The sequence below is a fragment of the Natator depressus genome, chromosome 21 (genome assembly GCF_965152275.1).
Source record: "Natator depressus isolate rNatDep1 chromosome 21, rNatDep2.hap1, whole genome shotgun sequence".
Lineage (NCBI taxonomy): Eukaryota > Metazoa > Chordata > Testudines > Cheloniidae > Natator > Natator depressus.
Window position 1 is genome coordinate 17,315,751 of NC_134254.1, and position 23,351 is coordinate 17,339,101.

The window sequence follows — 23,351 nt, forward strand, 5'->3', positions numbered from 1 at the left end:
GTGTCTGGGCAGCGCCTGGCATGCTGGAGCCCCTAGGCATGGCATGGCTGTGACACTACTACTAACAATAACCCAGGAGTCCTGGCCCCCAGCCCTGTGCTTAGTCCACTAGCCCACAGCTGTTGCCCAAGCTGGGTGTTCCCTGGCTGGAAACTAGGGCCCCTGGCCCTCAAGGGATAGACTCCTACACGGTGCCTTGCCCCCAAACACTGTCCCCCTTTCCCTGTCACCATCTAGCCCCCAGCCCCAGGCTCCTCCTTGTCCCTCCCTCACTCCCCAGTGCTGCTGCTGAGATATCAGACCGCTCCCATTCTCAACTCAACCCTGCTCTGCCTCACTGGCCTTCCCCACTCCCCTCTCTGCCTCCTCCACTCTACTCCAGATGGGGCCCTTTCTGCTGCCCCCATCCCCCACTCCTTAGGGGGTCACTACCCATCTTCCCCCTCTCCTTGAAGAGGTTGCCCCTGCCCCTGCCCCTGCCCATTGTTTCAGCCCCATCCCTTCTTTTCTGATTCCCTTGTGTCCTTCCCCCCCGGGCTTTGTGCCTTCTTCCAGGCTGTCCCTACACGACTACAGCTTCCTGAGGGAAGTGCCTCTCTCGCCCACTAAAGCTTCACCTACCCCAGCTATATTGTGTCTGCCCCTGGGCTGGGCCGCCAGGGCTGTGTAATCCCCATGGCACCTCACCTGTGGTCCCGTCCCTTACACAGGAGAGGTAACAACACACCTGTCTTCTCTAGCAATCAACTTTATGAAAGAGAGTAAGTATCATTGCTCCTTTATTACACGGGAAAAACTGAGGCACAGAGAGAGAGTGAGTGGGGGATGCAATTTGCAGGGTATATGTGGCCCAGCCAGGACAGAACCCAGTAGTCCTGACTCCCAGGCCTATGCCCTCCCTGCTGGATCATGCTATTGCCATTTTTAAATCATTTGTGTGTGGTTTGGGTTCAGAGGAGTTAGCTAAACACAGGGAATGGGCCACAACCAAATCCTCTGGTCCATCCAGAGTGACCTGGTGACACGATGGGAAGAGGGCGGCTGAGTTCATGGTGACCTATCATGGACTATGCCTGGGTGCAAACCCCCAGCTGTTCTCCTTTAGGGGAGACTCACCCCTCTCTGCACGCTTTGGCCCAGGGTAGCTCTACTTAGAATTATGGGGGTAGGCCGGGAAGCCAGGCTGCAGGCTCGTTGGAAGGTAGTGGAGGTGGGGCCTTCATATGCTGAGCCTCCTCCACCTTCCAATCCCAGGGACGGGGTGCTGTGCTGCCGGAGTTTCTGACCTTCACGGTCTGGGCATGTTCCGTTGCCCAATGTGGTAGCAGGGGCATCTGCTCCTGGAAGCGCTGTCCTCCGTCAGCTGAGCAAGTCCCATCTCTGCAATGGCATTAGAGAGCGCTGGGCACGCTGGGCCACTAGCCCCGTGCTAGGACATGCTGTTCCCGGTGCAGGCCCTGCTGGCAGAAGCCGGACGCAGCCTGGAGGAAGCTGCTAAAGACAATGGTTCTGACTCTCATGGGAACGCTGTGGGGCTGGCCTGGCATCGGAAGGAGGTTGGATGCTTTGCAGGCAAGGCCTTGACCTGCACTCCTTATCCCTGGTGTGAGCCGTGGACGGGGCAGGACCAGCTCTACCAAACTGCAAACCAGGAGGCCTTTAGGACCCAGAAACCTTGATGATCTCCAAGCTGCTGGCTGCCTCTCACCCTTCACTGCAGTGACTCTGTGCATCATCTCCCCTGGAGGAGCATCAGCTGAGAGGTCCCCAGTACTCTGGCAGGCTGCACAGGGAAAGGTAGGAGCAGATGCCTGGATTGGGGACAGGAGGAGAGGGCTGGGGCTGGCTAGGCTGCAGCATTTCTCTGTGCATCCCCAGGTATCTGGAGTGTCTCGGTCAATGGGAGAAATGCACAGAGCCAAGTCCAGTCTCCTGACTGAAACCTCAAGGAGCTGGGGTGGAACCGGAGCTGGGCACCCGAGCTCTGGCCACCAGGGACTCCACGATCCGTTTTAATGGAGGGGCGAGGACCTGAGCTGGGTGGAGGCAGCCCTTCAGAGGGTCCCGCTGGAAGCCAGTTCAGCAGCACCAGGGCGAAGGAATGAGCAGGGCCAGGCTGGATGCCGCTCTGCTTTCCTAGCCTGGCTCTCTTCCCTTCCACCCTGACCGGGGCCTGCTGGCAGGATGCTGGGGCTCGCTGCGCAGGTGGAAAGCACAGGGTAAGAATCCTGCCCCTGCAAAGGGAAGGGCGAGTGGATAGACGTGAAGGGCCCAATGGGAGGCTGTGGGGGCAGCCTGGGCAGGAACAGGGGAGGAGGGTCACCCTCAGATTCATCAGGTTGGCTCATGTGAGCTGGGCACAACACCATGGTGGGCGTCCACAGGGTAGAGGGCAGCCTGCCTAGGGGCCTGGGCGAGCAAAGCATCCTGTGTTGAGAGGCTGATCAGGACCAAGATCGGAGCAGTGGGGAGGGCGCGTTGCTGGGGAGAGCGGAGGGAGCTGGGGATGGGCAGGGGAAAGAGAACACAGAACACACCAGCCAGCCATCTCGCCCTGTGCCCTGCATCTCATGGTGCCCAACACCAGAGGCTACAGATGAAGGATAGTGCACCCCGTGTAGTATACCTAACTGTTTAATACCATTCCCCCAAAAGGGGGTTCTTCCTGACCCCCAGCTGGCGATCAGCCGGCGCCCTGAAGCATAAGAACTGATAGACCCCTGATCCCAGTCAGTACCACTGCAGCCATAGGGCCAGGCAAGGGTGTGAAGGGCAACAAAAATGATTAGGGGTCTAGAGCACGACTTATGAAGAGAGGCTGAGGGAGCTGGGATTGTTTAGTCTGCAGAAGAGAAGAATGAGGGGGGATTTGATAGCTGCTTTCAACTACCTGAAAGGGGGTTCCAAAGAGGATGGCTCTAGACTGTTCTCAATGGTAGCAGATGACAGAACGAGGAGTAATGGTCTCAAGTTGCAATGGGGGAGGTTTAGATTGGATATTAGGAAAAACTTTTTCACTAAGAGGGTGGTGAAACACTGGAATGCGTTACCTAGGGAGGTGGTAGAATCTCCTTCCTTAGAGGTTTTTAAGGTCAGGCTTGACAAAGCCCTGGCTGGGATGATTTAACTGGGAATTGGTCCTGCTTCGAGCAGGGGGTTGGACTAGATGACCTTCTGGGGTCCCTTCCAACCCTGATATTCTATGATTCTATGATTCTATGACTCCAGTGAGCATTCCCCAGTGTTCCTATCCCAATGCCTTTGCCTTTCCTGTCCCACAGCGCTTCGCCTCAGGAACATCCCCCAGCGTCAGGGGGGTGGGCAGGGGAAGGATGTGCTGAATCTGAACAGGTTTCGTCTGCTAGGAAAGGTGCTTGATGACAGAGTCGCCCATTTGCTACCACGTTATCCTCTGGGGGGGAACGGGCTCCTGGGGGCTGGTGGACGTCCTCCGTTGTCGTGGGTGACTACATGGACTGGGGGATAAGTTGCCGGTGTGGATCACACAAAGGTAGAGCTGCCTCACAGTCTTTGTGATCTGGACTGCATGCACTTCCCCTTGCTCCCCGCTTTGTGCCAGCTACAGCCTGCAAATGCCAGCACTGGGTGCCCGCAGCGCCAGTAGGAAACGGCAATGGCCCATTTGTGCTGAGATCCCATTTACTGTTGTGAACTAAACACGGCGGGGCCAGGTGAGTCATTCAGTAGGGGGCTGACTCCACTGCTCCAGCATGGCCCCTGGGGGCACTGGGCGGTAAGGAGCATTATGTGTGGAGTCAGTGCTGACCCCAATGCCACAGTATGGTGCTAGGTGTTGCGTGCTGCTGTGGGTGAGTCAGTAGGGGGCGCTCTTCCCTCTGAGTCAGGGCTTACCCTAATTCTCCAGCCTACTGTTAGCGGGTGCTGTGCCCCACTTCTCATTTATGCTCTAGCCCCTTTATATTGCAGTTGGCGTAAATTACTCCCAGTTTCAGGTCCCTTCCCACTACCAGATTAGTACAGAGAAGCCTTATCTTGCTGAGAGCTAGGCCTGGCATTTTTAATCGGCAGTAACATTAATTGTACAGTATCCAACCATCCTTTTTTCCAGGTCAGTGCTATGGTGCAAGCCAGGCCATGCGTTGCTGTTTCCCCATTTAGGGATGCTTGACTGTTCAGCAGATTTCTGAGCTGGTAACAGCTGTAGTACTGAATTCCATCAGTGGTCAATATCTAACTATTCAGACAGCTGCAAATGTTGTTACTGTTTGTTGAAATGTTGCCCTGTCTGTTCTTTCCCTGTAGGTGCCCTCCTCCCCAGGTGCTGCTTTCAGCAGATACATTAACCACTGTTTCACCTGTGGGGGAGTTTTCCATCAGAGCAATTCCGTGTTTAGGAATCATAATCTAGGGCCAGATCTTCAGCCTTAGTTCCATTGGAGTCCATGGAGCAAAGCCAATGATCACCGGCTGAGGATCTGGTATGTCTGAGCTGTCCCACGCCATTAGATTCAGGATACATAGTTCTGCTGGAGCTGGCATCTCAGCACCCAGAACTAGATCTGTGAGGAGAATGGGAGTTCTGTGCTGCAAAGGTTTTTGAGATTTCAAAATCTGGCTTCATTCCAAATCAGAGGGAAAACTGAACATTTTGAAATTCTCCACTCAGGAAAATTCTGAAAAGAAATTAATGTCCAGTCCCTTGTGCTTTGATTTTTTTTTTAACTTTGTGTGATGTTAGAATATTGTACCAACCAAAACCAGCGGAAATGAAAAGTTGTTCAAAAACAAAATATTGAAATGTTTTGTTCTGAAAATGTCAAAATGGGACATTGCAACATTGCTGCAACTTCCCTCCTCTCCCCAATAAAATTGGAACAAAATCGACCAGTTTCACAGAGTGTTTCGATTTCAATGGAACTGCATTTTCCCAGGGAATATGGTTCCATCAAAGTTCCTTTGACCGGCTCTCCCCAGACCCTTTGGAGTCACATGCGTTTCCACAGCTGGTGGCAGTAAGTTCCCGCCTTTATACAGGTTTGAGGTTTAGGCCATGTCTACACTACGGGCGCTGCAGTGACGTAGCTATGGCGCTGTAGCACCGTGATGTAGATGGTTCCTATGGCAACAGAAGGGGTTTTCCCATCACTGTAAAGAATTCACCTTTCCAAGCGGTGGTAGCTACCTGGATGGAAGCATTCTCCTGCCGACCTAGCTGCATCTAGACTGGAGGGCTGGGTCTGCTCAGCTAGAGCATTCGGTGTGTGGATTTTCCACACCCCTGAGTGAAGTCGCTATGTCAATCAGTAGAAAGAAAAGGAGGACTTGTGGCACCTTAGAGACTAACAAATGCATCCGATGAAGTGAGCTGTAGCTCAGGAAAGCTTATGCTCAAATAAATTTGTTAGTCTCTAAGGTGCCACAAGTCCTCCTTTTCCTTTTGCGAATACAGACTAACACAGCTGCTACTCTGAAATATGTCAATCGGTGTTAAGTTTAGACCAGGCATTGATGTTTGGGTTTTTTTTTTTCCATTTTGGCTAATTTCATCAAGCGGCATGTGTCTGGTGCGCTGTCTTAGGCTGGGTGCACGCTGACAGGTTGTATTGCATCACTACGTTGGTCAGGGATGTGAAAACCCCTCCCCCGAGCATGGTAGCTATGCCAACTAAACCCCCAGCGCAGACGCAGCTCCGTCAGTGGAAGAGGACCTCCGTTGACATAGCTAACTTCGTTCGGGGAGGTGGCATTCCTAAGTGACAGAAATCCCCTTCCGGCGGCGTAGGCTGCAGCTATGCTATGGGATTATGGTGGTCTGGCCTCCATAGTGTAGACATACCCTGATGCTGGTGTCACAGGGTGAGATGGCTCTTCAAGGCCTGGTCTTCACTAAAAAGTTAAGTCGACCCAGCTACATCACCCAGCAGTGTGAAAAATCCACCCCCCTGAGTGATGTAGTCAGCTGACCTGACCCCCAGTGTAGACAGCACTAGGGCAACAGAAGAATTCATCTGCTCTCGCCTCTTGGGGAGGTGGATTCCTACTGTGGCTGGCGAGCCCCTCTCATGACGGTAGTGAAAAATTGGGATGGGGGTCGGGGGTAATAGGAGTTTATATAAGAAAATGATCCAAAAATTGGGACTGTCCCTATAAAATCAGGACATCTGGTCACCCTACCAGCACTGTGATTCTCAGTGATACTGAGGCCCGTTTATGAAGCTCTGGCAGCAAGATGCACTGGTAGAAATAACTGTATCAAGTATGGGGCACTGGAGAATCAGATCCCCTGAGTCCTGTGGGGTTTTATACCTCTCAGAAAGTGGGGCTCTGATCTCTGTTGTTAGCATGAAAGATCTTAGTGTGCTTTCTCCCAAAAGTAAGGATGTGAACCCTGATGTCCTGGTCATATTCCAGGTTAGGTAATTACATTCGGATGGCCTAAATTCCCCTTGTAGTTTCAAGTGGACATGTTCTTCACTCTCTGTTCTCAGCAATTCGGCAGTGTTGTGGTGTGCTGTTAAACAGCTGCTGTGCTCCACTCGAGAAGTGTTTGCATTTCAGTTGTGAGCAAAGTGACTCCTGCTTAGCTAAAGCCTGCGAACTGCTTTGGAATTCCCTTGGAATGGAAGGTGCTGTGTGATTGCAAGGTACTAGTTTACCATCTGACAGGGGGACAGTCCCAGCTCCTGTCCTTTCAGGGAGGTTATTTTTCTGGTATACTTTGCAAACTGGGCAGAGACTCCACAAGGGACACTTCCACTCCCTGTGTGAGGACAACGCCAGCGAGTGTCTGAGTGACAGGAAACTTCCGAATGGTGGGATGGCCAGGAATGGGAACCCGCTGACATACACGAGCCCATGAAATATGCTAGACCTCTGATAACGGGGGACTCCCAAGATTCACTGCTTCCCTGAGGATGGGAGGCAGGGCATATGGAACACCCCAGGCCCCCGATAATGAGGCTACCTCTCAAATATAACGGATGCCCGAGAAACAGGAGATCCCCTGGAATACACTGAACATACCCGGCAATATGCTAGATGCTCATACACTGGGGAATCCCGAACACTCGGAAATCTACAGGCCCCTTGGATGAGATCTGGTGAGCACAGGTGCAGACCCAGCCAGCACAGAGGCCAGTGAGAGCTGGGGGCCCAGGGCTAGGACCTGGTGTAAATCCACTTTGCTCAATGATCAATGTGCAGCTATGGCCCTTCAGTGGAGCGGTGCTGATTACACCAGCCCAGGATCTTGGCCAATTTCTGGGCTCACTGAGAGCAGGGAGGTGGGGATGGCCGGAGGAGGTTGATGGGGCATCAGCCACCATGAGCCAGATACGCCCCTGGCCCTCTGTGGATGGTTTCTTTCTCTGGGTGAGCATACACATTCTTCCTTTGCCTTTCCTGAGATCTGGGGTATGAAGCAGCCACTCACTAGTCCAAGGCAGCCCTGGGGCTCCCAGTGCGACAGGACGGTGGACAATCCTGAGAGAACCCAGAACTCCCAAGACATTTGTTGCAGAGTCAGCAGGCCCCGCTGGTGAGGTGAAAGGAACGTAGGGATCTGGGGACCACCAGACTGGATCAGACCTAGGGACCATCTAGTCCAGGATCCTGTCTGGGACAGTGACCAGCATCAGCTGCTTCAGAGGAAGGTGCAGGAAACGCACAGTAATAGGCAGACATGGGGCAAACTGCCCCTGCCCCTGCTCCCTCCCTCGGGAAGATCTCGCCCAATCCCTAATAATGATAGATGGGTCTCTCTACCCTGTCCATTTTGGGAGCTTAGGGGATGCCCCTGGAGTTGGAAACCAAGGTCCAAAGCTGGGAGGAGCCCTTGGAACAGCAGAGGGGCTGGAATCCTCTCAAAATCAAAGTGGTTTAATGGATTAGCAGCATCAGGTAGGACCTTGGGGGGCAGAACCTGAGCACCGTCCTCGGTGTCTACTCAGATCTGTGTCCCTGATTCAGCAAAGCACTTACGAACGTGCTTGAGTGTACGCATGTGCTCTGGTGTGTTCGCCCTTTCAGCAAAATTCCCATTATCAGCATGAGCCCAGGGTTTGGCCCTGGCTCTCGGCTTAGCCAATGCAGTGATTAACGCGGAATTACATTTCGTTGTAGGTGCTAAGCTTTGCCAGGGAAAAGCGAGCAGCAAGATGAGATACCAGGAGGGCTGAAAACAGGCAGGAGACCCTTAGCCAGTGCACAGCCCCATCTGCAATCTCATGGCTTTTCTGGACCAGCGGGCATCACCCACCCAAGCACAATCCAGCAGGACACAGACAAGGGTGCCAAATTCGGTGCAGCTGAGCAGCAGGATGGCCAGTGTAATCCAGCAGCATCGGGAAGTGTAAATGCCCTTGGCGCATGGACTTGTCCTCTGGGGCTTGGCAGCTGGTGAAGGAGCCAGCCAGAATGTGAGTCTGTGGGCTGGGATTGCTCCCTCTCTGCTGGCTAATTCTCTCTGATTACTCTAGGGGACCCAAAATAGGATGGATGATGGACCTGTGAGGGGAGGTGCCGTGGGCGTCGACACCAGTCTCCATGGAGCCTTCACTCCCTACCCAGTGGGTATGGAATTCCTCCAGGCCGGGAAGGCTTCTCCATACATCCCAGAGCACCATGCACCCCAATTCCACCCTGGACACCAAGACCAGGGACGTGGCCTCAGAATCCATCGGGCTCTTCTTCATGCTCTTGATTGACTTGACGGCCATCGTGGGCAATGTGGCCGTGATGACCGTCATCATTAAGACACCAGCACTGAGGAAATTTGTCTTTGTTTTCCACCTCTGTCTGGTGGACCTCTTGGCAGCCCTGACCCTCATGCCTCTGGCCATGCTGTCCAGTTCCGCCTTCTTCAACAGCACCATCTTCGGCGAGGCCATGTGCCGTGTCTACCTCTTCCTGAGCGTCTGCTTCATCAGCATGTGCATCCTTTCCATCTCGGCCATCAACGTGGAGCGCTACTACTATGTGGTGCATCCCATGCGCTACGAGGTCAAGATGACCGTTGGCCTGGTGGTCTGCGTCCTGGTGGGGGTGTGGATCAAGGCAGTGGTCATGTCCATGATCCCTGTCCTGGGCTGGCTCTCTCCGGATCGTTTCAGTGCCTCCCCAGCCTACAGTGGCCGGAGCTGCTCGCTGCAGTGGAGCCAGAGCTCCTACTGCAAGTTCTTTGTGGTTTTCTTTGCCATCTTCTACTTCCTCCTGCCCGTCCTGATCATCCTAGTGGTCTACTGTAGCATGTTCAAGGTGGCCAGGGTGGCTGCCATGCACCATGGCCCACTCCCCACCTGGATGGATACGCCGCGGCAGCGATCGGAATCCCTCAGCAGCAGGTCCACCATGGTGACCAGCTCGGGTGCCCCTCAGATTACCCCTCAGAGGACGTTTGGGGGTGGGAAGGCTGCTATCATTCTCCTAGCAGTCGGAGGGCAGTTCCTCTTCTGCTGGCTGCCCTATTTCTCCTTCCATCTCTATTTGGCGCTGAGCTCTCAGGCTTTCCCGGGCCGGCAAGTGGAGAGTGTGGTCACCTGGATTGGCTACTTTTGCTTCACGTCCAACCCTTTCTTCTACGGGTGCCTCAACCGGCAGATCCGTGGGGAGCTCAGCAGGCACCTCACCTGCTTCTTCAAGCAGCCGGCAGAGGAGGACCTCCGGCTGCCCAGCCGCGAAGGCTCCATCGAGGAGAACTTCTTGCAGTTCCTGCAGGGGACAGGCTGCAACACAGAGAGCAGGAACGTTGCCTCTCCCAAAAGGGAGCCCCCCGGCATCGATTTCCGAATACCTGGGCAGATTGCGGAGGAGACCTCGGAGTTCCTCGACCAGCACATCACGGTCTCCGACAGCTACATCCGGGCCGCGCCCACACCCAAGCCCGAGCCGTAGCAGACCTTTGCCCTTGACAACCTAGTCTTTCTGATGTGTGGAATAATGCAAAACCCAGCTGTCAACAGGGCACGATTTCCTAATAAACACAACCGTGGCAACTGACGTGTCCTCTCTCCACCTGAGCGCCCACGCTGACAAGCAGCTGGTTCTGGTGGGTGAGTCATTTTGGCTGGCTAAGATCAATATCGTAGCGTTTCTATGATTTTTCCCTTTTCCACTTGGAGCAGAAACAGCCTCTTGGATTAAAAATTCCCTGGAATTTCCAATTTGTCTCTTGTAAGTTTCCAAAAGGTCCTCACTCAGTGCGGGGGGATGGACTAGCTGATCTCTTGAGGTCCCTTCTAGCTCTATGTTTCTATGGGTCTATGAAAAGAGCGTTGATTTTTTTTGGGGGGGGGTCTCTAATTCAATATCCTCTTAATCCTTTCTGATCTGATCCCTACCCCCCAACTGTGTGAACCTACCTCCATCCCAGCTAGGGTTATATTTAAAAAATGGACACTCCAGCAGGAATGCCGGAACCTCCCCTGCCCTTCCCTCTTCCCCGAGGCCCCACCCCTTCTCTGCCTATTCCCCCCAAACTCTGCCCCTGCCCTCCTCTGCCCCCATTCACTTCTCTTTCTCCCTCCCTCCCATCACTCGCTGTTTTCCCCTCCCACCTTCCCCCTTGCCCCCCAAGAGTCAGGAGGGACTCACCTACAGAGCCCGGAATGGGAGCTTCAGCCGCCCTACACAGGTAGGAGGCGGCCCCAGCTGAGTAGGGGCTGGCACAGTTTCCCCACCCACAGTAACCAGACTTTGGGCGTCCAGTCCGTAGATCTGACAGGACACTGTCAGGTCCCCTTTTCGACTGGACTTTCTGGTCGAAAACTGAGCACCTAGCCACCCTAATCCAAATAGGAAAAGGGGGACAGCTGGGATCCCCACCACCATGCCGCTTCCCTGATTTTCCCCCACTGAGATCCCTTCGAGGAGGAGGGAGAGCACAAGCTTGAGCCAGGACACTCCTGGCTAGGCCTTGGACAAGGCACGGCGGAGCCACGTGTCTGTGGAAGGAGCAGGTGGAGACTCAGGCGAACCAGTTCAAGGGAATGTAGCTGAACAAGTGACCTTTGATCAGGCCGTGAGACAGGGGTTTCCTAGGATCCAGCCCCATTTCCTCCTACCCAGCCCCCAGACTCCAACGCAGCCTCCCACCAGGCACGCCCTGAACCTAGCACAGGCTCCAGTGCAATCTGCCTCCCTATCCCTTGGTCTTCCAGCAATCCCTCCTCAGCTTGGCCCAGGCCCCTTGCTCTGTCTCAAACTCCTCCGAAGTGCTGCTGGACTCATGACACCTGCCCAGCGGGAGGTGGGCCCTGGGAGCCACTGTGGGTCTCTTCCCCCTTCCCCAGCACCTCGAGTGCTGGGCCCTACGCTCCCCGCAACCCACACTCTTCTCCCGCCTTGTCCCCCAATGCTGCTTCATGGCCTGGGGTTGGATCCCCTGCCCTGGAGCCCCAGGGGAGCCCCCACCCATGCATGGCCCAGCTCAGACATCAGATACAGCCTTCGCCCCAGAGAACAGAGCCACTGCTACATGGGAAGCAGTGCTCCAGGGCAGGCTGTCCCGGGGTGCTGGGTAGGGGGAAGGGAACAGTGATAGTGATTTGTTTGTATTGACATGAATCATCTTTTCCCTTCCAGAACCGCCCCCTCTGGTTTGTCTGCCCGTGGCAAAGGGGACTCTAACGCAAGGAGCCCATGTGACGCGTGAGCGGGGCAGCCGCAGGGCTAAGCCATCCCCACTGGTTGGCCCCCTCATGGCATCTTTGATCACTGGCGGAGACTTAGGAACAGCTGGTCGTGGGGTCGTGTCTGATCAGAGCCAGGCTGAACCTGAGCCTTCACCCATCACATGGCCCAAGCTAGGGGCAAGTGGGATCCAAGCTGCATTTATCCAACCACCTTGTCTGCTTGGGTCTGGCCCTGCCCAACTCTGTCAACCAAAACGTGGGAGGGTTTAGGTCTGGCAAGACCTCAGTGGTCAGGCCTTGGGCTTGCCGAACAAGGGAGTGGTTCCAATCCAGGTCCTATTTCTTTGACACCCCCCCCGCCCCCTCAGTGCAGGGCGATGTGGCGGGGAGAGGGGTTCTGATTTTGTCTCATCTCTGCTCTCGAGGCCTGGAGAGGAGAATGGCATTCACATCTCAGCCCGTGAACAAAGATCTGCTCAGCCAACCAGCCTCAGCCTGCTGGGATCTCTGGTAAAACTGCCCAGGGCATGGACAGAACTGGGACAGATGGGCCCCTTGTAATCAGCGAGCCTTTCCCAGCTGGGCTGGAGAATGGGAAATAGCCAGGAGAAGAGGCCTGGCCACCTTTGCCATGGGATTATGCACTAACCTCAGCTGGGGGGTGTTCTGACCCCAGAACCTGCAGGGGCTCGCTGTGGCTGGGAGCACCCTCTCCAGGCGGGTCCTGCGTGCTGAGCTGGCAAGCCAGCACATCCAGCCGAGCAGCACCGTCTGAGCTCCGTCGTCACTGCTTCTGAGGGCTAGGACTCGAGGACGTTCATTTAGGACAGTTTCAACCTGGAGCACCAAATAAAACTCTTTATTACGAAACATGGCTCCCTGCCTGCATGGGACCTGGTGGGCTCTGAGCCCTGGCGCTCAGAACAAAGGGTCCAGAACAGGACGCCAGGAATGTCATCCTGCTCCGATGGGGCTTTTAGCTGTGGCCAGGTGGGTCTTGCTCTAATGAAAACTAGTTTCTCTCTCTCCTGGCCTTATCAGCTGTAGCTGAGCTCAGGACGGGACAGGGTCCAGTGGTTTCAGCACAGGGCTCTGGCCACAAATCCAGAGTCAGGTGAACTGCAGTCTGTGCCCCATGTGACCTTGGGCCCGTAACTAGGCCAAGAGCCCCCCAAATGGGCATGAGCCTAGGCTCCCAAATCCACTTTGAGGCACTCAAGGAAGTAGCCTGATTGTCCCATGGTGCTGAGCCCCCAGCCTCCCTTTGACCCCCGTTTGAGCTTTGGGTGCTCAGCACCTCAGAAAATTAGGCTCAAGACTGCTCCGTGCCTCAGTTTCCTCCTTTGTGTACCAGGGATGAGGATACTGACCTGCCTCACCACAGGCTCAGAGTCTGAACTCAGATGCAATCCTTGGGAGGAGCAGGCAGCCGGGGCCCTTTCTCCAGAGATCTCAAAGCCCGTCACAGAGGTGGGTAAGTGCTAGTACCGGGGCAGCGAAGACAGAGAATTGGTGGCGTGACAGCGAGCTCATAGCAGAGCTGGGAATGGGACTCAGGAGTCCTGCCTCCTCGTCCATTCACCTAGCCGCCTGTGCACAGGACCTGGGGGGCAGAGAGCTGCTGTTGGCTGTGAGCTCTGGCCCTTGCTCCTCCTGGAGCAGTGGGACTCAGTGATGTTTCCTGGCAGGCTACTGGGCTCCCCTGAGACCACCCCACTGAAATGTGCCAGGGCTGTAGCCCCAGGGCGGAGGAAGAATCATAGAATGTCAGGGTTGGAAGGGACCTCAGGAGGTCATCTAGTCCAACCCCCTGCTCGAAGCAGGACCAATCCCCCACTAAATCATCCCAGCCAGGGCTTTGTCAAGCCTGACCTTAAAGATATCTAAGGAAGGGGATTCCACCACCTCCCTAGGTAACGCATTCCAGTGCTTCACCACCCTCCCAGTGAAAAAGATTTTCCTAATATCCAACCTAAACCTCCCCCACTGCAACTTGAGATCATTGCTCCTTGTTCTGTCATCTGGTACCACTGAGAACAGCCGAGCTCCATCCTCTTTGGAACGCCCTTTCAGGTAGTTGAAAGCAGCTATCAAATCCCCCCTCATTCTTCTCTTCCGCAGACTAAATAACCCCAGTTCCCTCAGCCTCTCCTCATAAGTCATGTGTTCCAGCCCCCTAATCATTTTGTTGCCCTCCGCTGGACGCTTTCTAATTTTCCACAGCCTTCTTGTAGTGTGGGGCCCAAAACTGGACACAGTACTCCAGATGAGGCCTCACCAATGCCGAATAGAGGGGAATGATCACGTCCCTCGATCTGCTGGCAATGCCCCTACTTATACATCCCAAAAAGCCATTGGCCTTCTTGGCAACAAGGGCACATGTTGACTCTCATCCAGCTTCTCGTCCACTGTAACCCCTAGGTCCTTTTCTGCAGAACTGCTGCCTAGCCACTCAATCCCTAGTTTGTAGCAGTACATGGTATTCTTCCGTCCTAAGTGCAGGACTCTGCACTTGTCCTTGTTGAACCTCATCAGATTTCTTTTGGCCCAATCCTCTAATTTGTCTAGGGCCCTCTGTATCCTATCCCTACCCTCCAGTGTATCTACCACTCCTCCCAGTTTAGTGTCACCTGCAAACTTGCTGAAGGTGCAATTCATGCCATCCTCCAGATCGTTAATTAAGATATTGAACAAAACCGGCCTGAGGACCGACCCTTGGGGCACTCCACTTGATGCCGGCTGCCAACTAGACATGGAGCCAAGAGCTGCAGCCCTTCACGCAGATTCCCAAAGGGACTTAGGTGCCTCTGTAGGCCTGCACAGAGCTGCCTGAATCCCAGCACTCCCACAGTGAACGAGCTGCTCGGATCCCTGGCAGGATTCTCAGACTAGGCATTCCCCATCTAGCTCACCTGCCGGCATTTGACCCGGACCCTTCTCCAGCCTAGCCGAGGGCCCATACCCCTGGGCTATACAGTCAGTCTCTGGCCCAGTGAACACCGAATTATTTATAGGCAGTGGAACAGCAGACAGCCCCCATCCAGTGTACCCTGAGGATTGGGGCACTCACCTGCCAACTGGCAGACCTAAGTTGGGCTCAAGTCCCAGCTCCCAATCAAGCAGAGACGAGACTCACCTCATGCCAGGTGAGTGCCCGGGCTGGAACGGGGTGGGGTCTCTGCTTGTTCCTAAGAAAGGCTTGACTTGCTGGCATGTTTAACTCCCGCAGGGGCCTCCCAGCTGGGGATCCAGAGCAGAGAGGGGCTCCTCAGTCAAGCACCCAAGGCCCAGATGAATGGGAAGTGTGAATCTGGGCTTAAGCCCTGCCCCTCCCCTCTGCATGTCACCTCGGCTGGCTTAGGCAGCTCCCCACTCAGCGTGCTGGTTTCTGAGGCTCTCTCCCCAAGCATTCATTGTTCAGGGAGCCTGGGGACTGTGACTGGACAGGACACCTAGGAGCTAGGTCCTGCCTTCGGAAGGGGAGTTTTGCAACTGACATCTGCACACTTGGTAGCCAGTGTCCAGTAGCCACACACAAGGGATAATCATGAGGGAAGGTAATGGTCTCTAGTGGTTAGAGCAGGGGAGACGCTGCCCTAGTCTCTCTGGGTGAGTCATGGCCCTCTGTGTCTTTGTAACAATGGGCAGTGCCACTCCAGGGGCCTAGGCTGTTATAGCTGGGTCTCATTTCGGGCATTGGGTGGTGCTGGTGGGCTGGGATACAGGCGCTTGGACAGTGGTCTGGGGGTCCCCACTGGCCTGGACTGCCATGACCTAAGAGCTCTATGACTCATTTACACACCTCCCCAGAGTGGTGAGCAATTCAGCCAGTTGGTCTAGCACCCAGGAGTGACATGGGCGCTAATGAGTGTGAAGTGCTGTGAGACGCCCAGGAAACAGGCCTTGGTGTGAATGATTGTGACAGCGGATAGTGCAGACAGACAGAGACACCGGGAGAGGCGGCTCAGGCCTGGGGATGCAGGGCAGCTGTGTTCTAGCCATGGCTCTGCTACAGGCTCACTCTTCCGCTCCCGTCCCCCCCGCCGTCCACGCTGTTTGAGGCAGGGGCTGTATGGGGCTGTGGCCTCGTTCAGGGCCTCCTGCTTTCACTGTATGACGAATAATAACTCCAGGGAGCTGCAGGGCTTGAGTTGTGACTGTGCTGCCTGCCAGCAGAAGCCCTCCATGCCCAGCTGGGGATCCCAGGGGAGGAAGATGTCTGAGGGACTCAGCTTTCATCTCCTGTTGTTGGCTGCAGCCTGGGCAAGTGGCCTTTTCAAAAACCAATCTTTGCCCATTTTTGCTCAGGGGCCTCACATGGGGGTGGGGGCAGCAGGCACCAAGGCCTCCTGCTCCCCTGAGCGCTTTCTCTTTCTGCCCAAATGGAGCCAGGGCGCCTGGCCAGGAAATACCAAGAGGCAGCAAAGTTCCCCGACAGCCTATGGGAAAGGAGCTTTTTCCCCCAAGCCAGCTACTGTCTGAGTCTCTGCATTCTTTACTCCCACAGGCGGGTGGGAGGGGACTGGCTCCATCTGTGGGGCCTGAATCCCACGTGTTCCACATACACCCCTGGAGCCTTTTGTTCTCCTCCCCAGGCTAGCCTTGCTGGGTCTCTCCGGTAGAAGGTGCCTCTGGCCCTGCTGGGGGTCAGGTTCTGAGCCACAAGGTGCCGTGGCGCAACGGTCAGGCTCTGAGGCCCTGGCTCAGTTCTGCCCCTTGGGGATCAGGCCCCTTGGCCAGGAATGCACTCAGCGAGCACTGTGTTTGCAGCCAGAAAGCTGAACCCCAACTGCCTTGTTCTGGCAGCTCTGCTCTTGGGATCCCTCCTGGGGAGCCTCCCTAGGGCCTGCAGGCCGAGCCACCCCACATACGAGTGAGTCCTTCCTGAATGGAGCGTGGCTCTGGATGCACCAGCCCAGGCACTGTTCACATACACGTGTGATCTCCTGCACACGCTCCCAGCACCTTCTGCACAGTCCATCCTCCCGCCCCGCTCTCCTGCAGGATCCAGCAGGTCTGACCTTTCACGCTCTTTGGAGCCTCCCTGTGCGCGCAGGCTCACGCCCTCGTCCCATGGAGCCTGGAGCCCCCAGCAATAGCTCTGCTCTGAAGAGCGCTTCCCACACCTGGGCGGGGCGGAGCAGCAGCCCTAGAAGAAAGCGCTTGTGTCTCGCCATTGGTGCAATAAGCTGCTCTGTGGGTAATGGAGAAACACGGCAAAGGACATGGGAGCCACGCCGGCACCAGGCTCTGCAGGTGCAAGGGAGCAGCCCGAATCTGGATGGAGTAGCTTCTCTTAGGATGGCTGTGGAGTTTGGGCTCTCTCCCCTTTCCTCCTCCCCTGGCTTTCCTAGCTGCTCTGCCAGCCTGCCTGAGCCCTGCGTGGCCACCGCTCGCTCTCCATCCCCATCTCGCCATGTGATGTTCCTGCCTTGGGGACTGGAGTTTTGCTCATTTCTAGAGCAGGAGCAGCAGGAGCAAGATCCCCACCCCTCCTGGCCCCCAGCACCTCCCTGCCATGGAGTGAGGGGGAGTCCGGCCAGGTCTGGGCCCCTCTGAATGGAGATTGCCGAGTGCCACAGGGAGTGTCCCTGAGCCCCCCAGTGCATTTCACTAGCCCACGGACTGGAGCCTACAAGCCCATGGCCAGTCCCCAAGCCCTGCAGCACGCACCGGCTGTGTCCGATTGAGTTCCGTGAGGCTGGAGAGGTATAAACTAGGGCTGGCATTGCCCCCTCGGGTGTAAAATGCATTTGAAACCTACCTCCCAGTACCAGGGCTGCTGGCAGCTTTCTGAACCAGGGAGGAAATGGGAGTTAACCACTTCATTACTGAGCCAACAGGGGCAAAAGGGATGTCAGGGCTGCCCCCTGGGCCACTTACCTCCACTTTGCTGAAGCACAGGGTGGGTCATCAGTCCTTCACACATGGTTGTTGCTGAATGTACTGCTTAACCCTTCCTGTGCTGACAAGGTGAAAACACAGGTTAAGTTCCTTCCCTCTCCCACCCTCCCCAACTCTCCTGCAGCCTCCGGCTCTCTCCTTCTGCTCTCTCCCTGGCTACCTTAGCCGAAGGTCTCCCGCAGCGCCCCACCTGGCACATGCATCCCCAGCCAATAGACCCCTCCTGGGCTGGAATTTTACTGGCCACGGCTAAACCGGTGAGCCTTTGGTTAAGCCTCTACACAAATGCCTGGTTATCAGAGGGGCTGCGCACTCCCAGCTCCCATCTAGTTACACCAGGGGTGCACCAGGCCCATTGTTGGTGCGCCCCTAAACGGCACCCCCCTCTCTTGCCTCTGATGGAATCCAGAGACCAGCTTGGGGTTTTCTTCCTAAGGCACTGGGTGTTATGGAGAGTAACAGGCACAAGAGGGCGGCAGAATGCCCTTTATGGTGACTGCTCTTTATTTGGTGAACAGATTGAGGAAGGCCAGTGGCAGTCACAATATTTTCTGTGTTTGGCGGCTGTTCTGGGAGCAGCTGTAAGTGTCCCCCTGTCTGGGGAAGAGACAGGGGCTGCGTTCCGTCCCCTAATGCGGAGCCGGGCGGGTTTACACATCGGGACTGGGGAAGAGTTAGATGTTCTTGCCATCCTAGCTTGGCGGGCATACATCATCAGTGCTAGCTGTTGGCAAGGGGCATTGTGCTCCTTGCTTGGGGGAGCACGTGGCTCAGGGGTGGGTAATGAAGAGCCGTTCTCCTCAAGGTCACTGCCTGGATGCGTCCATTCGCAGTGACTCAGAGTGCTCTATCGCAGGGTGGTTCTTTTCCCCAGGAGAGGGGAGTTTGGTGGGTCTCAGGCTGGCTCCCCACAGACAGGCATCTTCATCAGAAAAGTTGGCACTAGGCTTGGCACCAATGGGTGGCAACCTCAGCACAGCCACCAAGGACTTAATAGAGACTGAATACTCCTTTGGAGGGCATCCCTTGGGTTAGGGCTGAGACATGTGAGCACGGGGCACTGTGGGAGAGTAGCATGTCCTGGAACTGCCAGGGCATTGAGGATCCCATTGCCAAGGGCTTTCAGGCTGGGCACCAAATTCATACCAAAAATATAAGAGTCCGTCCAAGATGTAACATCTGCAGCATTGTTACCTGAACGCTCCACAAGTTTAAAAGTGGGAGAAGACAATTGTACCTTCTCTGGGCACATGGTCCCCACCGCCACCCCCAGTCCTCCAGATGCATTTGCAGCCTGCTCCCTCTTCACTGTTGGTCTGGCTGTGAGGGGTACCCTATAGGAGCTTAGCTAGATTGCCACAAATGGGGCCCTGCATAGCAGCCAATGTGCCATCAGCCCCTGGTGCTGTAGGGAGGCTGGGCCCAGCACAAAAGCGAAAAAGCGGCCTATTGGCAGCCCTGTTGACAGCTGCTCTGGCCCTGCAGTAGTCTGTCCATCTCATGCCCCCTGATCCAGCTTGGTCACTCCTTTCTGTCCATCCTTTTCAGGGCATATAGAATCCTGCAATGGGGTAGCACTGTAAGTTAGGAGATGGGCCTTCTGGGTCTTCCCTTGCCCGGATTCTTCCCTGTTCATGGGGAGGGTTTATGTCTGCTTCACTCCCCCCACCTTGGGGTTGGTAGGGGAACCCAGGCTATGCCAGCCCTCTTCACCAGGTTCCAATCCAGGGAGGCAGCTAAATCCTGTGCCCAAAGTGCTACTCTGCTACCTCCCTGGGTCGCTTCCTCACCAGTCCCGTTTCCCAATGATAAAACAATAACCATCAAATAACTGGTTTCAGAGTGTTAACCGTGTTAGTCTGTATCAGCAAAAACAAGGAGGAGTCCTTGTGGCACCTTAAAGACTAACAAATTTATTTGAGCATAAGCTTTCATGGGCTAAAACCCACTTCATCAGATTCATGGAGTGAAAAATACAGTAGGGAGGTATAAATACACAGCACATGAAAAGATGGGAGTTACCTTACCAAGTGGGGGGGGGTCAGTGCTAACGAGGCCAACTCAGTCAGGGTGGATGTGGCCCATTCTCAACAGTTGACAAGAAGGTGTGAGTTGGGAATGGGCCACATCCACCTGATTGGCCTCGTTAGCACTGACCCCCCACTCGGTAAATTGGCTTGCACTAATCCTGGGCTGTCTGGGCCCAGAGCACCTGCTTAACCCCTTCCTTACCAGTGTGGGGTTTGTATACCCTTGTCACACACTCCAAAGGGAAACAATGAGCTGGGCAGACAAAGAGCAAGCAGCAGATGATGTTTTGTAGCTCAGAGCCCTACTTTGTGTTGAGTCCATGGCCCATGTTGGCCTCAGTGCTCGGTATGCAGGTGCCTGAGGTAAAAGGACTAATGCACATCCCTTGCCAGCTGAGTAGCTGGAGACTTCATAGATTCCAAGGCCAGAAGAGACCACTGTGATTGTCTTATCTGACCTCCTGTATAACACAGGCCAGAGAACTGCCCCCAAATAATTCCTAGAGCAGAGCTTTTAAAAAAAATAGCCCATCTCAATTTAAAAATGGGCAGTGATGGAGAATCGACCATGACCCTTGGTAAATTGTTCCACTGGTTAATTACTCTCACTGTTAAAACGTGTACCTTATTTCCAGTCTGAATTGTCTAGTTTCAACTTCCAGCCATCAGATAGTGTTAGACAGTAGTTCTCAAACTTTTGTACTGGCGATCCGTTTCACACAGCAAGCCTCTGAGTGCAACCCCCCTTATAAATTAAAAACACTTTTTTATATATTTAACACCATTATAAATGCTGGAGGCAAAGTGGGGTTTAGGGTGGAGGCTGACAGCTCATGACCCCCCATGTAATAACCTCGCGACCCCCTGAGGGGTCCCGACTCCCAGTTTGAGAACCCCTGCTGGTAGACTTTTCTCTGCTATATTGAAGAGCCCATTATTTGTGCAGTTTTACACCTATCCCCTAGCGGTGGTGTAACCATTGTAATGAACTGAGGTGGGTGCATGTACTGGAGCGAGCTACATTTAATATTGCCGTCTGCGGGATGGAATCAGAACTGACACGCTATTTGCCATAAGCTCCATGCTGCCAGCCGTCACGGGCAATTTGCTATTAGCGTGAGCAGCAGAGATTTGGGCTTTTGGTGCTGGGTTCTAGCCCCACTCTCACTGCCTGGTTCCAAGTGGGAGTGGCATGCAGCACAGAGCCACTGGTGAGTTCTCGGTGCCCGGAGTGTACAGTGGAAAGCTAGTCCCACGAGAGACACCAGCCCACAGGGGATTGCAGCCCCCTGCTTCAATCCTTTGCCGTGCACACAGCCCCCCCTGCAGACCACGGGCCCTGCCAAAGGATGCTTCCATTCAGCACATAAGACTACAAGTCCCAATATGCAACGCGGCGGGGGCATCTCCGGACAGATCCCAGCATGCAACGCTCAAAACCTGTGGGCCGTGGCTGACGGTGTGCGTGCAGAACTCCATTTCCCAGAGTGCGCCGCGCCCCCAGCCGCGGCTCGCGGCAGGCGGCCCCGGAGCGGATATCCGGCGCCGCCTCACACAGCGCCGCTCTCGGGCTGCCGGGCTGAGGAGAGCGAGAGGCGCAGCCCGGAGCCCCCCGAGCGGTGCGGAGCGGCCCGGCCCGGCCCCGCCATGGGCTGCACGCTGAGCGCCGAGGACAAGGCGGCGGTGGAGCGGAGCAAGATGATCGACCGCAACCTGCGGGAGGACGGCGAGAAGGCGTCCAAGGAGGTGAAGCTGCTGCTGCTCGGTGAGGAGGGGCCGGCGGGGGGCTCGGGCCGGGCGCTGCCGCCGCCGAGGGGGAGGGGCGCGGTCCCGCTCCCGGGCCGCGCACGGCGCTGGGCCTGCGGCCGAGCGAGCCGCCGGGGCGCGCTGCCGGGGCTGGTTGTCCTGCCGGCCGCTCCCGGCGGGGGGCCCGGCTCCAGGGCAGGGGCGGGCGGCGGCGCGGGGCGGCTGGCCGGGGCGAGCTTTCTGGGCGGGCGGCGGACTCGGCAGCTCGGCTCGCTGGTGGAGCGCGAGGGCTTGGGAAACAGGCTCTGCTCCGGGAAGTGGCTCTGCCAGCGCCCCGCTCCGGGTCCGAGCGGCTCCTTTTCCCCGGTGAAGGTGCTCGTGCCGGCAGCTGGTGGGCCCACTCGGGTCACCAGCCCTGTGACTGGCGCTTGGTGCATCAGCCGAAATAGAGGCCGGCTCCTGTCGTGACTAAGGCTGTGTCTGCGCTAGCGCTTCTGTCCGCGAAACCTTGGTCAGTCGGGGTGTGAAAAACCCTCTCCCTGGCCAGCATAACTGTCACCAACAAAAGCAACCGTGTCGCCGGGAGAGCGTCTTCTGCCAACACAGCTAATGCTGCTCATGGGGGATGGTTTAATTATACCCGCAGGAGAGCTCTCCCCCGCCGGCATAGAGCGGCTACATGAGAGATCTTGCTGTAGCAGATCTGTGTCGCAGTAAAGTCCGTAGAGGAGGCATGGCCAGCTGGTCTCCACAGTGCTTGCAGGAGTGAAGTATAATGTTTTCTTGTCACCAAAGTCAGAGCCCTGGACATGTGCAGGAAGCATATTCTCTGAGTAAGGAGATGCTATTTTTAAATATGGTCACTTTTCTGATGGTAACATTTTAAGGTGCTTCCATTCAGTATTTACTTATTGGAGATTGCTGATTTGTGTTTTTTCAATATAGTTCTTTGAATAGATAAATATTTTGGGTCTACAAATAAAGTGCCATGTTCTGTCTGGTTTTTATTAACCCTATTGGAGGCTTGTGCATAGGGGTAAAAGGAAGCAAATGAAAATTAAAGATTGCCTATTAGGGGAAAATTGCTGAATAGTGAGCTGTAGCTCACGAAAGCTTATGCTCAAATAAATTTGTTAGTCTCTAAGGTGCCACAAGTACTCCTTTTCAAAGTGAAACAGTGGCAGTCCCATTTCTTGAGTCATTTAAAATGAGCTAAAGAATCAAGTGTGAGGAACAACCTTGCATTTATTGGGGTGGAAGGTGGATTAGCTGATTTCTGTATTTCATAATCAGTTGCTTTGTGAAGTTTGCAGTTTCAGTTAGAGACATATAGAGATATAGCTCTGGTGTGTATATTGATCTACTTAGAAGTACATGTACTAGTGAGCTGCTCTCATTTGTGTGGAAAATGTTACACTAAGATTTCTTTCAGTGTGCTAGCCGTGTTAGACTGTATCAGCAAAAACAATGAGGAGTACTTGTGACACCTTAAGAGACTAACACATTTATTTGGGCATAAGCCTTCGTGGGCTTATGCCCAAAGTACTCCTCGTTGTTTTTACTAAGATTTCTGGTTTTCTAATGGGAGGCAGCCATGGGAATCCTAAGAGCAACATGTGTATTGCTTAATTTGTTTTTCACCTGTATGAACTGTGTGAGGCACTGAGGTTTGTGGTTCTTTGTGTGCATAGAACATTTTTTTGATAAGTCTTCCTCCTTGAGGGTTTGTTCCTTTGTTAGTAAGTAGGAGTTTCAAAATCTGTAGAGAAGGGACTTTCAATGGGATTAGTAACCTTTTTGATACTGTATACGTGGGGTTTTTTATGTGCCATGATGCTGGAATATAGCTAACACTGAAATGCCAAGGAATTTGCAATGGTGTCAGCAGTTATGCCTGTACACAAAAGCCCTAAGTAATATACAGAAAAGCTGTCCAAATAATCAAAACACATAGTGTTCACACAGAGTGGGAGAGACTTTTCAAAAGCAAGAATGGTGGTTATGCACCTAATTTCTGTTGTCTTTCAGTGGCTGTTAATTGGCCTAACAGCCATTTGTG

General features: G+C 54.7%; 2 protein-coding genes across 7 annotated transcripts in view; both read left to right on the forward strand.

The window, feature by feature from the left end:
• Window positions 1-1,663: 1,663 nt before the first annotated feature.
• On the forward strand, window positions 1,664-13,433 carry GPR61 (G protein-coupled receptor 61). 5 transcript variants are annotated; one of them, XM_074935939.1, is made up of 4 exons: window positions 1,664-1,797; window positions 8,104-10,031; window positions 11,563-12,602; window positions 12,967-13,433. In XM_074935939.1, exon 2 carries the CDS (start codon window positions 8,527-8,529, stop codon window positions 9,871-9,873), a length of 1,347 nt encoding a protein of 448 aa, XP_074792040.1. In that variant the 5' UTR covers window positions 1,664-1,797; window positions 8,104-8,526; the 3' UTR covers window positions 9,874-10,031; window positions 11,563-12,602; window positions 12,967-13,433. The 5 variants fall into 5 exon arrangements, with proteins under 5 accessions (XP_074792040.1, XP_074792039.1, XP_074792042.1 ...); XM_074935938.1 differs by having other exon boundaries at window positions 8,104-10,027; XM_074935942.1 differs by lacking the exon at window positions 1,664-1,797 and adding an exon at window positions 1,808-2,219 and having other exon boundaries at window positions 8,104-10,027.
• A 7,634-nt stretch (window positions 13,434-21,067) lies between these two features.
• The window catches only part of GNAI3 (G protein subunit alpha i3), a 44,831-nt gene continuing 42,547 nt past the window's right edge, over window positions 21,068-23,351 (forward strand). The window contains exon 1 of one of the 2 annotated variants that reach the window (XM_074936453.1): window positions 21,068-21,311. In XM_074936453.1, the coding sequence (XP_074792554.1) occupies window positions 21,194-21,311 (118 nt within the window). In that variant the 5' untranslated portion in view covers window positions 21,068-21,193. Of the gene's footprint in view, window positions 21,312-22,032; window positions 22,126-23,351 lie in introns of those variants that run through there. The other variant, XM_074936454.1, reaches the window with a different exon arrangement.

Excerpts from the sequence above, each read along its gene's own strand:
- GPR61 (XM_074935939.1), top strand. The coding sequence starts at position 8,527 with ATGGAGCCTTCACTCCCTACCCAGTGGGTATGGAATTCCTCCAGGCCG.